The sequence below is a fragment of the Pristis pectinata genome, chromosome 6 (genome assembly GCF_009764475.1).
Source record: "Pristis pectinata isolate sPriPec2 chromosome 6, sPriPec2.1.pri, whole genome shotgun sequence".
NCBI classification, from domain to species: domain Eukaryota; kingdom Metazoa; phylum Chordata; class Chondrichthyes; order Rhinopristiformes; family Pristidae; genus Pristis; species Pristis pectinata.
In genome coordinates, this window is record NC_067410.1 from 4,117,093 (window position 1) to 4,134,234 (window position 17,142).

At 46.0% G+C, this 17,142-nt stretch overlaps 1 protein-coding gene across 5 annotated transcripts in view; it reads right to left on the reverse strand.

Moving 5' to 3' along the window:
• Nucleotides 1-17,142, reverse strand: part of mgll (monoglyceride lipase) — an 83,875-nt gene that overhangs the window by 11,356 nt on the left and 55,377 nt on the right. For 4 of the 5 annotated variants that reach the window (XM_052018086.1, XM_052018084.1, XM_052018087.1 and 1 more), the window contains one exon: nt 2,200-2,310. The exons of the other annotated variant lie outside the window; for it this stretch is intronic. In XM_052018086.1, coding sequence (XP_051874046.1) covers nt 2,200-2,310 — 111 coding nt within the window. The remainder of the gene's footprint in view (nt 1-2,199; nt 2,311-17,142) is intronic. 5 annotated transcript variants of the gene reach the window in all.

Sequence of the window (17,142 nt, forward strand, 5' to 3'; positions counted from 1 at the left end):
CCCAGCACCCACTCACCAACAGCAGGGAGGGAGGCAATGATTAGATATTCCAAACATCTGCCCAGCCACCAAACTTGGGGAATAGTGTCAGGGTCCATAAGAGGGCAGTCAGGTGGGCGTTAGAACGGGCAGCTGGAAACCGACCATCATTTGGGACTAGCATCCAAGGAGCGCTTCACCCGTTACTGAATCAATAGCTCTTGGGCCAAGATCATCTCAACACCAACCAAGAACTACACCTAGGCCCTTACAACCTGTGTGGCCATCTACCTCATTGAGTGACCCTTGAGTGGAGCTGTGTGGTCTAGTAGTAGCAAAAAAATCTGGTCTCATAAGGCCTCAAAAGCATAAGAAATAGATATAAAGGCCATTCGAACTCTTGCTAGACCACTCACTACACTGATCTCTAACCTCAGCACCATTTTGCTGCACAAACGTTCATTCTCTTAATATCTAAAAATCTATCAATCACTGTCTTGAATATTCTGAGCGTTTGAGCCTCCACTGCCTCTGGGGTAGATAGTTCCAAATATTTGTCACACCTTGGAAAGAGAAATTTCTTCTCATCTCTGTCCTGAATGGCTGACCCCCTACTTTGACATTTGTGACCTTTGGTTCTAGACGCAGATAGGCAACTTGGTCGGCATGGATGAGTTGGGCCGAAGGGTCTGTTTCCATGACTCTCTGACCCCAGTCAGGGGAAACATCATTCCTGCATCTGCCTTGTCTAACTTCATAAGAATTTTGCATGTCCCATTTGGATTACCTGCTTCAATGAGATTGTTTTGGTCGCTCCTTAGTCTTTCCGTTCCCTTTGGACCTCTTTTGCAGATGGGTTAGGGGTCTTTGTGGGTTGAGCCCCCAGAGGAAAGCAGAGTGAAGAGCCTGCCTCCTTTGGTTCCAGTGGAACAGAATCCCACCATTAACATGGACTCAGCCAGTTCCATCACGGGTACAGCTCTCCCCACCATCGAGGACATCTACAAGAGGCGATATCTCATCCATCACTGGGGACCCCCACCATCCAGGCCATGTCCCCTTCTCAATGCTGCCATCAGGCAGGAGGTACAGGAGACTGAAGACCCACACCTCAAGGTTCAACAACAGCTTCTTCCCCACTGCCGTCAGCTTCTTGAACCGACCTGGAAAACCCTAACACAACCTCAGAATATATTTCTTTTTTTCATCCTTCACCTTGCATTAATGTTGTTATGTTTACTTTGTCATGTAAGTAATGTGTAATTTATGTTAATTTAAGTTGATGTTAATTTATGTTTGTCAGGGTAGGACTTACAGAGTGAATGGTAGGCCTCTGAGGTGTGCGGTAGAACAAAGGGACCTGGGAATACCGATCCATGGTTCCTTGAAAGTGGCGTCACAGGTAGACAGGGCCTCAAAGAGAGCTTTTGGCACTTTGGCCTTCATAAATCAAGGCACTGAGTACAGGAGTTGGGATGTTACGTTGAAATTGTACAAGACATTGGTGAGGCCAAATTTAGAGCATTGTGTGCAGTTCTGGTCACCTACCTACAGGAAAGATATCAATAAGCTTGAAAGAGTGCAGAGAAAATTTACGCGGCTGTTGCCGGGACTTGAGGACCTGAGTTACAGGGAAAGGTTGAATAGGTTAGGACTTTATTCCCTGGACCGCAGGAGAATGAGGGGAGATCTTATAGAGGTATACAAAGTTATGAGGGGTATAGACAGGGTGAATGCATGCAGGCTTTTTGCCCTCAGGTTGGGTGAGACGAGAACTAGAGGACATAGGTTTAGGGTGAAAGGTGAAATATTTAAGGGGAATCTGAGGGGGAACTACTTCACTCAGAGGGTGGTGCGAGTGTGGAACAAGCTGCAGCAGAAGTGGTGGATGTGGGTTCAATTGTAACATGTGAGAGGTTTGGATAGGTACATGGATGGGAGGGGTTTGGAGGGATATGGTCCGGGTGCAGGTAGATGGGACTAGGCGGAAGGTCAGGTCATTATGGACTAGATGGGCTGAAGGGCCTGTTTCTGCGCTGTCTTTATGGCTCATGTTTGTAATGCACTGTGCTGCTGCTGCAAGAAGCTAACTTTCAGAACATTTATACCCTGTGGAAGTATGCCCTGACAATGAACTTGAACTTGGGCTGGGAGTTGGAATGGGTGCTAAGTTCTTTCAACAAGAGATCTGGATGATTGATGAGTCGGCTGAACTTTTACCTTCCACGGCCTTGCTGACTCGGGATTCAATGCCACCAATGGTGCAATAAAAATCGCCCCAGCGATGTCGTCTGGTCTGTCATGCATGGCATAGATTGCAACCAATCCTCCCTGAAGTACAAGAGCAGACGGGGTTACATCAGCGAGGTAAGGGAAGACTCTGAATCAGCCCAGGGAGGCACATCAGCTCTCCATGCCTTGCAGTGCAAGGCCTCACAATTCGGAAAGGCCCTGCCATGTTTCCCAATCCACGATGGGATACCGCAATCACAGCTGGAATCTGGTGCTTTCCCATTGGGTGAAAAGATAGATGGTTCACCAGCAGTCCAGTCTGATAGCCACAACAACAACTTTCATTCATATAGCAACAAACAAAATGCTGGAGGAACTCAGCAGGCCAGGCAGCATCTGTGGAGGGAAATAGCCAGTCAACATTTCAGGTCGAGACCCTTCACCTGGACTGAAAGATGAGGGGAGGTAGCTGGTATAAAGTTGTGGAGGGGAGGAGTGGGGCAAGAGGTGGCAGGTGATGGGTGGATCCCGGTGAGGAGGGGGGATAGGCAGATGGAGGAGGGGAGGGTGGAGATAGCGACAGAGGCTGGGAGGTGATAGGGGGAGGTGGCAAAGGGTTGCAGATGGTGGGATCTGATAGGAGAGGAAGGTGGAGCCTGGAACCAAATAAGAAAAGTGGGGAGGGCAGGTGAGAACAGTGGAGGGAGGGGACCCATTGGGAGGGGTGTGTGGGTGATGGACAGATGGAGTGGGTGGAGGAGGGGAAAGAAACAGGGTGATGGGGGGGGCTGGGGTGGGTGTAGGAGGAACTGGGTAGATCAGGAGGAGAGAGAAAACGGACGGGGGGGGAGCAGGTTGCCAGAAGTTTCTTCCATTTCCTATCAGCTTCCATCATCTGCGGCCCTTTGTTGGACCAGAACTGGACACACTGCTCAAGCTGTGGCAAACTGGTCTTGTGCATGGTTCCAGCATAATCCCCCGAACTACCGCAATCTCCCTGAATCTGGCCCTAGGCTAATAATGGAAACCATACCATATATAGTTGTGAAAAGGAGACACAAGAAATTCTGCAGATGCTGGAATCTGAAGCAATACACAAAAAGTGCTGGGTCGGGCAGCATATATGGAGGGAAAACATCGACTGTTTATTTCCCTGACCTATGCTTCCTGATTTGCTGAGTTCCTCCAGCACTTTTTGTGTATTGCATATATTGTTGTAATTACCTTAACAGCCTGTCCAGCCAACTTTAAGGATCTGTGAACGTACGATCTGAGGTCCTTCTGTTCCCCCACACTACTCAATATGCACCCATTCATTGTGTGCTCTCTCACCTTGGTACACTTCCCCAAAAGCATTACATTTAGAGTCGACACACATAGGGTCCTACAGCACAGAAACGGGCCCTTTGGCCTACCATGTCACGCCAACCATCAGGTGCCCATCTACACAAATCCCATTTACAGGCCCTTGGACCATGTCTTTTGATGCCTTGGCAACGCAAGTTCTCACCCAGATGCTTCTTAACTGTTGTGTCAGTCTCTGCCTCCATCACTCCCCCAAGCAGTGAGTTCCAGATTCCAACCACCTTCTGGGGGAGAGAGTTTGCCTCAGATCCCCCCAATCTGTGTACTCTTCACCCTAAACTATGCCCTTTGGTTTTTCAGTGCCTCCGTCAATGGGGAAAAACTTTCCATTGTCCCTCTAATTCATGCTCCTCATAATTTTGAGATCACCTCTGTTGGGATCCCCCTCAGCCTCCACCCTCCTTCCAAGGAAAACAAACCCAGCCTCTCCAGTCTCTCCTCATAGCAGAAGCGCTCCACCCCAGGCAATATCCTGGTGGATCTCCTCTGCAGCGTCTCCAGTGCATTCATGTCCTTCCTATGGTGTGATGAGCAGAAGCGCACACTGTAGTGGATTACGTTACTGGACACAGAACCGCACACGGTACCGGATTACGTTACTGGACACAGTACTGGACACAGAACCGCACACGGTACCGGATTCCGTTACTGGACACAGGACTGGACACAGAACCGCACACGGTACCGGATTCCGTTACTGGACACAGGACTGGACACAGAACCGCACATGGTACCGGATTACGTTACTGGACACAGTACTGGACGCAGAACCGCACACGGTACTGGATTATGTTCCATTTGTTATTTCTTACCCCCTCTTCATGTCCATATACACACACACACACACACACACACACACACACACACAACACATACACGCACACATACAATACACACACACATACGACACACACATACAACACACACACATACAACACACATGCACATGTACAACACACACAAGTGCACACAAATATATATAACACATGCAAGCACACACAAATGCACACACACACAAACACACACACAACACACACAAATTCACACACACACACAAATGCACACACAACACATACAACTGCACACACACACAAACGCACAAACACACAGACACACAGACACACACAAACACATTTCAATAATTAATACGTATTACAAAAAATGAGGCTGAGCACCGAGAACCATGGTCCCCCATTGATTACAACCTATCGATCACAAAAATACCCTTCAACTATAACCCTTTGTTTCCTTCCACTATTTTATACCCAATTTGCCATTTTCCTTGGATCCCATGGGATTCTTTGACCAACTTGCCTTGGGGGACCTTATCAAAAGACTTATTAAAATCTATGTAGACACCATCAAATACGCAGCCCTAATTGATCCTCTTTGATACCTCTTAAAAGAACATGATGAAGTTCATCAGATGCAATCCTCCATCCACAACAAATCCATGCTGTCTGTCCCTGATCAATCCCTGCCTTTCTAATTGAAGGTTTGTACCATCCACTTAGAATGGATACCAATAATTTGCCCACCACAAAAGTTACCCGAAGTGGCATCTAGTAACTTGGCTTATCCCTTCCTTTATAAACAACATCAGCAGCCCTCCTATACTCCGGCTTCATCCTTCCACTTACCCAGCTTCATTCCCTAGAACTAAATCCAAAGTCACCTTCCATCCATATTGTTGGGCTTACTGTGTGCTGGCTAACAGAGTGCTCCTGAATGCATTCGAACACAGAACAGTACAGTGGAGACACAAGAGGCTGCAGATGCAGTCCTAATGCAGGGTTTTGACCCAAAACGTCAATTCCCTTCCCCCCACAGATGCTGCTCAACCCACTGAGTTCCTCCAGCAGATTGTTCATTGCTTTAGAACAGAACAGCACAGGAACAGGCCCTTCAGCCCACCATGTCTGTACCGAACACAAAGCCAATCCAAACTAATCCCATCCACCTGCACACAATCTATATCCCTCCATTCCCTGCTTGTTCATGTGTCTGTCTAAATGCCTCTTAAATAATTCTATCGTATCTGCTTCCACCATTTCCCCTGGGAGCACGTTCTAGGCACTAACCACTTTCTCTAAAAAAAACTTGCCTCACACATCTCCTTTAAACTTGCTCCCTCTCACTCTAAAAGCAATGCCCTCTGGTATTTGACATTTCCATATGAGGAAAAAAATCTCTACCTTGTCTATGTCTCTCATAATTTTATAAGCTTCTATCAGGTTCCCCTCAGCCTCCGACACTCCAGAGAAAGCAATCCAAGTTTGTCCAACCTCTCCTTACAGCTAATACTCTCTCATCCAGGCAATATCCTAGTGAACTTCTTCTGCACCCTCTCCAAAGCCTCCACATCCTTCCTGTAATGGGGCGACCAGAACTGCGCACAATACTCCAAATGTAGTCTAACTGAAGTTTTATACAGCTGCAACGTGACTTCCTGACCTTTATACGCATAAGTTGGTCTGGAGCCACACATAAGGTAAGGACAGTATTAGTGAGCATCAGATAGGTGATGCTTTATGTAAGTGATAAGTCTTTGAGGAAGGAGAAGGGGTTTTCTAGGGCTTTATGGTTAAAAGTATGGCTGCCAATGACAGCTGGAAGTGCTTTGAGATGCTGGTCATGGCACACATTAACTCCAGCCTCCCAAACAACCTCGACCCACTGCAATTCGCCTACCACCGAAACAGATCTACAGTGCACACCATCTCCTTGCCCCTACACTCATCTCTGGAGCATCTGGACAGTAAAGACTATTGTTTATAGACTACAGCTCTGCCTTCAATACTATAATTCCAAGCAAACTCATCACCAAACTCCGAGACCTGGGATTCAACACCTGCCTCTGCAACTGGATCCTTGACTTTCTAACAAACAGACCGCAATCAGTGAGGACAGGCAGCAATACCTCCAGCAAGATTATTCTCAACACTGGTTCCTCACAGGCTGCATCCTCAGACCTCTACTCTACTCCCTATACACTCACGACTGCGTGGCCAGATTTTGCACTAACTCCATTTCCAAGTTTGCAGATGATACTGCCGTAGTAGGCCATATCTCAAATAATGATGAGTCTAAGTACAGGAAGGAGATAGAGAGCTTAGTGACATGGTGTCATGACAACAACCTTTCCCTCAATGTCAGCAAAACAAAAGAGCTGGTCATTGACTTCAGGAAAGGGGGCGGTGCACATGCACCTGTCTACATCAATGGTGCTGAGGTTGAGAGGGTTGAGATCTTCAAGCTTCTAGGAGTGAACATCACCAATAGCCTGTCCTGGTCCAACCACACAGACATCACAGCCAAGAAAGCTCACCAGCACCTCTACTTCCTCAGGACGTTAAAGAAATTTGGCATGTCCTCTTGGACACTCACCAACTTTTATCAATGCACCATAGAAAGCATCCTATCTGGATGTATCACAGCTTGGTACGGCAACTGCTCTGCCCAGGACCGCAAGAAACTGCAGAGAGTTGGGGACACAGCCCAGCACATCACAGACACCAGCCTCCCCTCCATGGTCTTTACCTCTTGCTGCCTTTGTGTAGCAGCCAGCATAATCAAAGACCCCACCCACCTGGGCCATTCTCTCTTGTCTCCTCTCTCATCAGGCAGAAGATACAGGAGCCTGAGGGCACGTACCACCAGGCTCAAGGACAGCTTCTATCCCACAGTGATAAGACTATTGAACAATTCTCTTATATAATGAGATGGACTCTTGATCTCACAATCTGCCTTGTTTGACTTTGCACCTTATTGTCTACCTGCAATGCACTTCCCTGTAGCTGTGACACTTTACTCCGCATTCTGTTATTGTTTTTACCCTGTACTACCTCAATGCACTGCGTAATGAATTGACCTGTACGATAGGTATGCAAGACAAGTTTTTCACTGTACCTCGGTACAAGTGACAATAATAAACCAATACCAATACCAAATAGGGATGTTCAAGAGGCTGGAATTGGGGGAGCTGTTGGGGGTCGTGGGGCTGGAGAAGACTGTGGCACCAGGGACGGCTGAGTGCCAATAAGTTACAGCCTGTACTTGTACTGAGCGGAGTCCGTCCTGCCCAGCCAACCCAGCTTGGAGTATGTTTGTTCTTTGCAGGTAGACCCCCACTCAGGATGGATCTAGCCTTGGCCAAAATACCTTTAAATTGGCCCTAAACGGAGTGGTTTTGAAAGTGTCTGGGGCCAAATATCCCAGACTGGGTAAGGACAGCAGAATTCCCTCCCAGGACACTAGTGAACCAGATGGGTTTTTCCTACTTATCTGATGCTATGTGTCTGTGATGCTGCTGCAAGTAAGAGTTTCATGTACTTGTGCTTATGTCAATAAACTCGACTTTGACTTTGACAACAATCCAAATATTATGGGTACCGTGACTGGGAGTAACCTTTGCACAAATTAAAAAATCTAGATTTCTTTATTGACTTGAACTTAAATTCCCCAGCTGTTCTTGGTGGGATTCAAACTCATATCCTTGGAGCAAAGGTGCAGGACTCTACTGACTTCATCATCACACCACCACAGTACAGAACACAGAGATCCCACTGCACTGTAACTGTGGAGAGAAACACATCTGTCCTGTTTACCCTCTCTGTGCCTCCAGTAATTTTCTACACTCAATTAAATTCTCTCCCCAAGTCTCCTCTAATCCAAAGTAAGCAAACCCAGTCAGGTCAATCTTTCTTTATAAACTTAATCCTCCAGCACTGACACCTCTGGAAATTTCTGCCTCCTCTCAAGTACTATCATATCCTTTCTGTGGACTGAAAACCAGACCAGTCACTGTGCTCCGCTGTGGCCTAACTTAGGTCTTTTTACAGTTTACTTCCACGGATTTGTCTTTTTTTTGCACTAATCTCTTGTTTTGCACAGTACTTTTTTTACTGTCTGATATAATTGATGTATCATTTATGTTCTGTGTGTTGTCTGTACCTACGTGCCTGTGATGCTGCTGCAAGCAAGTTTTTCATTGTACCTGTACCTCACCGTAACTGATAATTGGTAATTTGCTTATTATTGTCACAGGTAAAGGGTTAAGTGAAAAACTTTGTTTTGCATGCCATCCATACAGATCATTTCATCACACAGTATGTTGAGAGAGTACAAGCGAAAAGCAATAACGGAATGTAGAATGTAGTATTACAATCACAGAGAAAGTGCAGTGCAGGCAGACAATAAGATGCAAGGGTCAAAACGAGATAGATTGTGAGGTCAAGAGTCCATCTTATTGAACTAGGGAACTGTTCAATAGTTTTATAACAGCAGGATAGAAGCTGTCCTTGAGCCTGGTGGTACGTGCTTTCAGGCTTTTGTATCTTCTGCCTGATGGGAGGGGAGAGAAGAGAGAATGTCCAGGGTGGGTGGGGTCTTTGATTATGTTGGCTGCTTTCCAGAGGCAGCGAGAAGTGTACTTGTTCACATGACAATAATCTTGACTTGACTTGAGTTACATAGAAACAAAAAATAGGAAATGGAAGAGGCCACCAAGCCTGCTCTGTCATTCAATATGGTCATGGCAGATCATAATCCAAATTCATTAACCTCTTCCAACTTTCACCCGATATCCCCTTATCCCTCTCGCCCTAAGAACGATATCTAACTCCTTATGATTTGGCTTTGACTGATTTCTGTGGTAGAGAATCCTGCAAGTGCTTCGCTCTCTGTGAAGAAATTTCTCCTCATCTCAATCTTAAATTGTCTACTTCTTGTCCTTAGACTGTGATCCCTGGTGCTGGGCTGGCCTTCCCTTGGGAACATCTTTCCTGCATCTAAACTGTCCACCCTGTTAGAATCTTCCCTATTTCCATGTGATCACTTCTCAATGTGCTAAACTCCAGTGTAACTGATAAGAAAAGATAAGATTTCTTTTATTAGTCACATGTACATCGAAACACACAGTGAAATACATCTTTTGCATAGCTGGGGGAAGCCCGCAAGTGTCGCCACGCTTCCGGTGCCAACATAGCATGCCCACAACCTCCTAACCCGTACGTCTTTGGAATGTGGGAGGAAACCAGAGCACCCGGAGGAAACCCACGCAGACACAGGGAGAACGTACAAACTCCTTACAGGCAGCGGCGAGAATTGAACCCAGGTCGCTGGCGCTGTGTTACGCCAACCGCTACACTACTGTGCCACCCTCTTTTCCAATCTCTTTTCCTAATTCAGTCCTGCCATCCCAAGAATCAGTCTAGCGAACCTTCATTGGTCAGCATGGACGAGTTGGGCTGAAGGGCCTGTTTCCATGTTGTATGACTCCATGAACTCTCTCCATGGCAAGAACATCCTTCCTCAGATAAGGAGATCAAAACTGCACACTGTACTCAAGGTGCAAACTCACCTGTCCAACTGCACCTCAGCCTCATAATCTACCTCGTCGTGGCCCTTACACCCTATTGTCTACCTGCACTGCACTTTCTCTGTAACTGTAACACTTTATTCTGCATTCTGTCATTGTTTTCCCTTGTACTACCTGAATGCACTGCTTTGATGGGATGATCTGTATGGGTGACATGCAGAAGTTTTTCACTGTACCTCGGTACATGTGACAATAATAAACCAATTAAAGATGCCCTGTTTCAGTACTTTTACTGATGCACCATAGAAAGCATCCTATCTGGATGTATCACGGCTTGGTATGGCAACTGCTCTGCCCAGGACCGCAAGAAGCTGCAGAGAGTTGTGGACACAGCCTGGTGCATCACGGACACCAGCCTCCCCTCCTTGGACTCTGTCTTTACCTCTCATTGTCTTGGTGTAGCAGCCAGCATAATCAAAGACCCCACCCACCCGGGACATTCTCTCTTCTCTCCTCTTCTATCAGGTAGAAGATACAGGTGCCTCAGGGCACGTACCACCAGACTTAAGGACAGCTTCTACCCCACTGTGATAAGACTATTGAACGGTTCCCTTATACGATGAGATGGACTATGACCTCACGTCACTTGTTGTGACCTTGCACCTTATTGCACTGCACTTTCTCTGTAGCTGTGACACTCTGTGCTGTTATTGTTTTTACCTGTACTACATCAACGCACTTTGTACTAACTCAATGTAACTGCACTGTTTAATGAATTGACCTGTACGATAGGTTTGTAAGACAAGCTTTTCACTGTACCTCGGTACAAGTGACAATAATAAACCAATACCAATACTCAAATCCTCCTGTATAAGTTCAACCATAACCGGCCTCTTCTTGTATGTGCTGCTTCAGCAAATGAAGACAAGTACACCATCAGAGACTTTTTCCCAGCCTGGACAGTCAGAGACTTTTTCCCAGGGCGACAATGGCTAACACGAAGGGACATAATTTTAAGGTGATTGGAGGAAGGTATAAGGGGGGATGTCAGGGGTAAGTTTTTTACACAGAGAGTGGTGGGTGTGTGGAACGCACTGCCGGCAGAGGTTGTGGGGGCAGATACATTAGGGACATTTAAGAGACTCCTAGATAGACACATGAATGATAGAAAAATAGGGGGCTATGTGGGAGGGAAGGGTTAGATAGATCTTAGAGCAGGATAAAATGTCGGCACAACATTGTGAGCCAAAGGGCCTGTACTGTAGCGTTCTATGTTTCTATGTTTCATCTGCCTTCATCACAGCATCTAAGGATAAGTGGAGGATGATGGTGTTGTGGTTATGTTAGCAGCTGGAGCCTGGACCACTGCTCCAGGTACTTGAGTTCAAATCCTGCCACAGCTGTAATTAAGTGGAAGTCAACATTCTTCTCTCAATGAACACAACTGGAAAAGGAACAAAAATCACAGGTCGTCACCGATTAGTGGGTTCCTGCTGTGTACAACATGGCTGCCTTGTCTGTCTTTACACTTTGACATCTTTCTTCAAACTGTTTGCAAAATCTTCACGCAACTCCTTCTCTCCTCCGAAGCCCCTTTCTCCCACAGAGTCCGCAACGCAGATCCCGCTTGCCAGCTCTGCTGCTTGTGCTCACCCCTCCCCATCTCACCCAAGCAGCATGGTGCACAAAAATACCGCACCGATTCTCCAAGGATTAACAGAGTCAGGACATCATTCTATTTTCAGATGCGAATTAAGGAGCCTCGGGCAGTGTTGGGCTGTCACATGCTGGCAACTCATTCACAGCCGCCTCCCAGAAATGCCTTGTTGCAATTTACAATTTAATGAACTGTTCTTTGCGGGAAGCCCTAAACTGCAATTCCTGTGGAGAATTTTTCAGGGAAGCTATTCGCTTTGTGAGCGATACACAAAGGTCCTTCTGATAAGGTAAATTGCGGAGGAATAGGCAACCAGAGAATGTTATGCAAGGAAACACATTCCTCACACTGGGGGCTATTTGGAAGTTAAAGTCATTTTCCCAGGGTGGAAATGTCAAATACTAGAGGGCATGCATTAAAGGTGAGAGGGAGAAAGTTTAAAGGAGATGTGTGGGGTACGTTTTTCATACAGAGGGCAGTAGGTACCTGGAAGCAGTTACAATAGCAATGTTTAAGAGGCATTTAGACGGACATAATGACTGGCAGGGGATGGAGGGATACGGATCTTGTGCAGGCAGATAGATTTAGTTTAATTCTGCACCATGGTTGGCACACACATTGTGGGCTGAAGGGCCTGTTCCTGTGCTGCACTGTTCTACATTCTATGAATGTGAAACGAAGGCAGGTTTATAGGGTTGTAGCCTGAATGATGGGCTGAATGGCTTCGCCTTCACTGGCAGTGTGTTAAATGATGCAACAACAATTCAGAGGCCAGAGATTAAATACCAACAGGACAGATGTGGAGTTTAAATTAGGTTAATAATCTGGGATTTAAAAAAAAGAACAGTCATTTGAAATGATGACCACATTAAAAACCCATCCGTTTCACTAATTCCCTGAAGGGGAACAAATCTGCCATCTGTACTGGGTCCGGCCCATATGTGATGGCAGATGGCCCACCAGTGGCCTGGGAAGTCACTCATTGAACCATTACCGTTAAGGCAAAACAGAGAAAGACCAGATGGATCACATGGCATTAACTGAGGAATTGATGGCAAAGTTGTTCCCAGCCCAGCTGCACTTGCAACATCCTCATCATAAACATCTGGGCACTGAAATCTAGAGTCATACACAGCAGGGAAACAGGGCCTTCGGCCCAACTGGTCCATGCTGACCAAGATTCCCATCTAAATCAGTCCCATTTGCCCATATTTGGCCCATATCCTTCTAAACCTTTCCTATCCATGTACCCATCCAAGTATCTTTTAAATGTTGTTAATGTACCTGCCTCAACCTCTTTCTCTGACTGCTCATTCCATATACTGACCAGCCTCTGGGCGAAAAAGTTGCTCCTCAGGTTCCTATTAAATCCTTCCCTCTCACCTTAAACCTGTTCTTGATTCCCCAACCCTGGGAAAAAGACCTGTGCATTCACCCTATCTATGCCCCTCATAATTTTATACACGTCTACAAGATCACCCCTCACTCTCCTACCCTCCAATGTAAAAGGTCCCAACCTGCTCAACCTCTCTCCATAACTCAGTCAGATTGGAAGAGCTGCCCCCAAGACTAGACTAGTCAAGCAACAGACTGATATAGTTATATTCACAATGTATCAGAGTCCCTGGGTTGGTTCTGCCCCATTGATGTCAGCACAGTGGGGTGTAGTCAGGAGGGAGAAGCCTTGGGAGTCGACAATTCTTGTCTCATGAAGGTCAAAGAAGTAAACCTCCTCCTGACTGACACTGACCGACCTCTCCCAGATGAGGAATCAGTGGTTCTCCAACACTTGGAAGCAGCTCTGTAAGTAGCAAGGACACCGAATGTTATCTGGGTGGGGCACCACTGTCCATCACCATGAGTGGTTTGGCAGCACTACTGACCTTTGTTTCTCTACGTCTAAATTCCAGCATCTATCATGTTTAAACTTAGAAAAAATTAGGAGTGGCACTGTTGATTCTTTGCTTAAATTTGAGGAAATTTGGAGTCCATTTGTTCAATATTTTCATATGATATAGATCCCTTTTCAATAATCTTTGAATTTAGGGGAGTGGAGTTGACAACATAGTAATGCTCTTTGTTCATCGAGAAATATCAGTCCAGTTTTTTTTCTTTCGAAATTTATTTTTAGCTTGTTCCGTTTTATTACTTACAATTTTTTTTTCGATTTGGGGATTTTTTATATAATAAATCTTTTTTTTTCTCCTTTTGATTTTTTTTTGTAAATATATTCGTTTACCAAGAAACCGTGGGGCCTAGAATATAGTTTTTATTCTTTATGACTATATATGTCATGATTGTCCTCCCGATCTCTTTGTATTACGTGTACAATTACCGATGTTATATGTATTCATCTGTATTAATTTGAAAATTAATAAAAAGATTGAAAAAGAAAGATTCCAGCATCTGTTTCTCCACTGACTGATCTGGTTGAGTCCTGAAGAACAAGAGCTCCAGACTTGGTGTGTGCTGGGTAGTGAGGGAGCCAACATGAGGGAAAAACCTACTTGACCACTTCCTCATCAATGAACAAGTGACAGAAGTACCTGCCCACAATAACATTAGTAGAAGTGACCACCACACAGTGGGGACAAGATCTAGTCACTGTGTGGCATGGCATGATGAATATGCTACAGGGGAAAGGCTCAGAACAGATCTGGCAGCTCAGAACAGGGCATCCTTGAGTCACAGATGAAATCTTCACATGGCCCAGAATCTCCAACACTCCACCATTATTTCCCATCATATACCAAAGTGTAGGTAGATGGGCATGGTAGTGTAGCAGTTAGCGTGACGCTATTATAGCACCAGTGAACCGGGTTCGATTCTGGCGGCTGTCTGTAAGGAGTTTGTACGTTCTCCCCGTGCCAGCGTGGGTTTCCTCCGGGTGCTCCGGTTTCCTCCCACATTCCAAAGACGTACGGGTTAGGAAGTTGTGGGCATGTTGTGTTGGCACCGGAAGCGTGGCGACACTTGCGGGCTGCCCCCCAGAACACTCTACGCAAAAGATGTATTTCACCGTGTGTTTTGATGTACATGTGACTAATAAAGAAATCTTATCTTAGTTAGGTTGGCATCATGGTCAGCACAGACATGTTGGGCTGAAGGGGCTGTTCCTGTGCCCTGTTGTTCTATGTGCTGTGTTCAAGGGATTAGAACATAGATAGAACACTGTAGCACAGTACAGGCTCTTCGGCCCACAATGTTGTGCTGACATTTTATCCTGCTCTCAGATCTATCTAACCCTTCCCTCCCACATAGACACATGAATGATAGAAAAATGAATAATTGATCTTGACTTAATGAGGCGGCAGAAGGGAATGCTGGGAGCAGTGCCAGGCATGCTGGAAAATGAGGCATCTACCTGCTGAAGCTGTATTGCAGATCTACATACATGATAAGCATCAAAGGTAGCATGCCCTAGGTACAGCTGAGGCACCTCACAGCCAACAGGTCAGATCAAAGCTCTACAGCCCTGCCACATCCAGTCATGAACAGCGGTAGACAATGAGAGAGGGATAATGGAAGGGCAAGTATGTGACTGCTAAATAAAACACTTTCATGGTCAGGTTCAGCCAGAAGATCAGTTGTGGCTTCCACAAAAAGCAGGACAAATCCAATCCACCCGATCAGTCAAAAATCACTGATCGATAAACCCATGACAGATACAAGACCCTGCAGATGCTGGAATCTGGAACAACAAACAATCTGCTGGAGGAACTCAGTGGGTCGAGCAGTGTCTGTAGGGGAAGGAACCGTTGACATTTCGGGTTGAAACCCTGCATCAGTGTCCTCCAGAAGATTGTTTGTTGATCAATAAATGAATGAAAGGCATCATTGACCCTGTTATTGAGTAGCATCAAAAGTCCCCACCATCCGGGCCAAACCACCTTCTCGCAGCTACCATCGGGCAGGAGGTACAGAAGCCTGAAGTCCCACACCACCAGATTCAGGAACAGCTACTTCCCTTCAACCATTTGGTTCTTGAACCAACCTGTGCAACTTTGATCACTACCTCAGTATAGCAACACTATGATCATTTTGATCACTTTGTACTACAATGGACTTTGTTTTTTTTTGTTCTAATTGTGTTCTTTCTTGTAAAAATTGTGTAGAATTTATGTTTAATGTATGTTTTTCTTGCGCTGCTCATGTGATGCTGCTGCAGGTAAGTTTTTCATTGCACCTGTGCATACATGGACTTGTGCATCTGACAATAAACTCAACTTTGACTTTGACACTTCTCACCAATAACATGATCACTGATGTCCACTCAACTCCAAGCCTCATCACAGCCTAGGTCCAACGAGCCAAATTCCAGAAGAGAAGTGACAGTGATTGCCCTTGACATTAAGGCAAAATGTAACTGAGGGTGGGGTGAAGGAGCTTTGGTAAAACCGAAGTCAATTGTCATCAAGGGAAAGCCTTCCCATGGTCAGAGTCAAACCTTCTATGAAGGAAGGTGTTTCATCCCAGCCTGGGACATCACTGCAGAAGTTCCTCAGGGCAATGTCCTAGGCCCAACCATCTTTAACTGTTTCATCAAAGACCTTCCTTCCAACGTAAGTGGGGGTGTTTCCTGATGATTGCACAATGTTCAATTCCATTTGCAACTCCTCAGCAAATAAAGCAGACTTTGCAACAAGACCTAGACAACATTTAGACCCACTAATAAGTGGCAAGTAACATTCATGCCACAAAAGTGCCAGGCAACGACCATCCTCAACAAGAGAGGGTCTAACGACTAACCATCAGTGATACCCAGCGCCGCATCCAGGGGTCAGAAGCTCAACAGGAATACCTGTGGTGAGTGACTCACATCCTGATGCCCCAGAACACTTAAACCAACCATAAAGAACAAATCAAGAGTGTGATGGAATACACTCCACTTCCAACAGTCCCCATGGAGCTGGACCACCATCCAGGTCAAAGCAGCCCACTCCATCATCCTAGATGGTCTCTCCACCCCCCGGCACACAGTGTGTAGCATCTCCAAAATGCACTGCAGTTATTTACCCAGGCTACTCCAACTGTACTTCCCAAACCTGTGAGCTCTACCACCAAGAAGGACAAGGGAAGCAGGCACATGGGAATACCACCGCCTGCAACTTCCCTTCAAGTCGCACACATAGAACATAGAACACAGGCCCTTTGGCCCACTATGTCTGTGCCGAACATGATACCAAATTGAACTAAATCCCTTCTGCCTGCACATGATCCAAATCCCTCCATTCCCTGCATGTTCATGTGTCTGTCTAACAGCCTCTTAAATGTCACTATTGTATCTGCTTCCACCACCACCCCTGGCAGCACATTCCAAGCACCCACCGCGCTCTCTGTGTAAAAAATTTGCCCCGCACATCTCCTTTAAACTTTGCCCCTCTCACATTAAATGCATGTCCTCTAGTATTTGACATTTCCACCCTGAGAAAAAGATTCTGAGTGTCCACCCTATCTATGCCTCTCATAATTTTATAAACTTCTATCAGGTCTCCCCTCAGTGTCTGACACTCCAGAGAAAACAACCCAAGTTTTTCAAACCTCTCCTTACAGCTCATACCCTCTAATCCAGACAGCATTCTCTCAACCT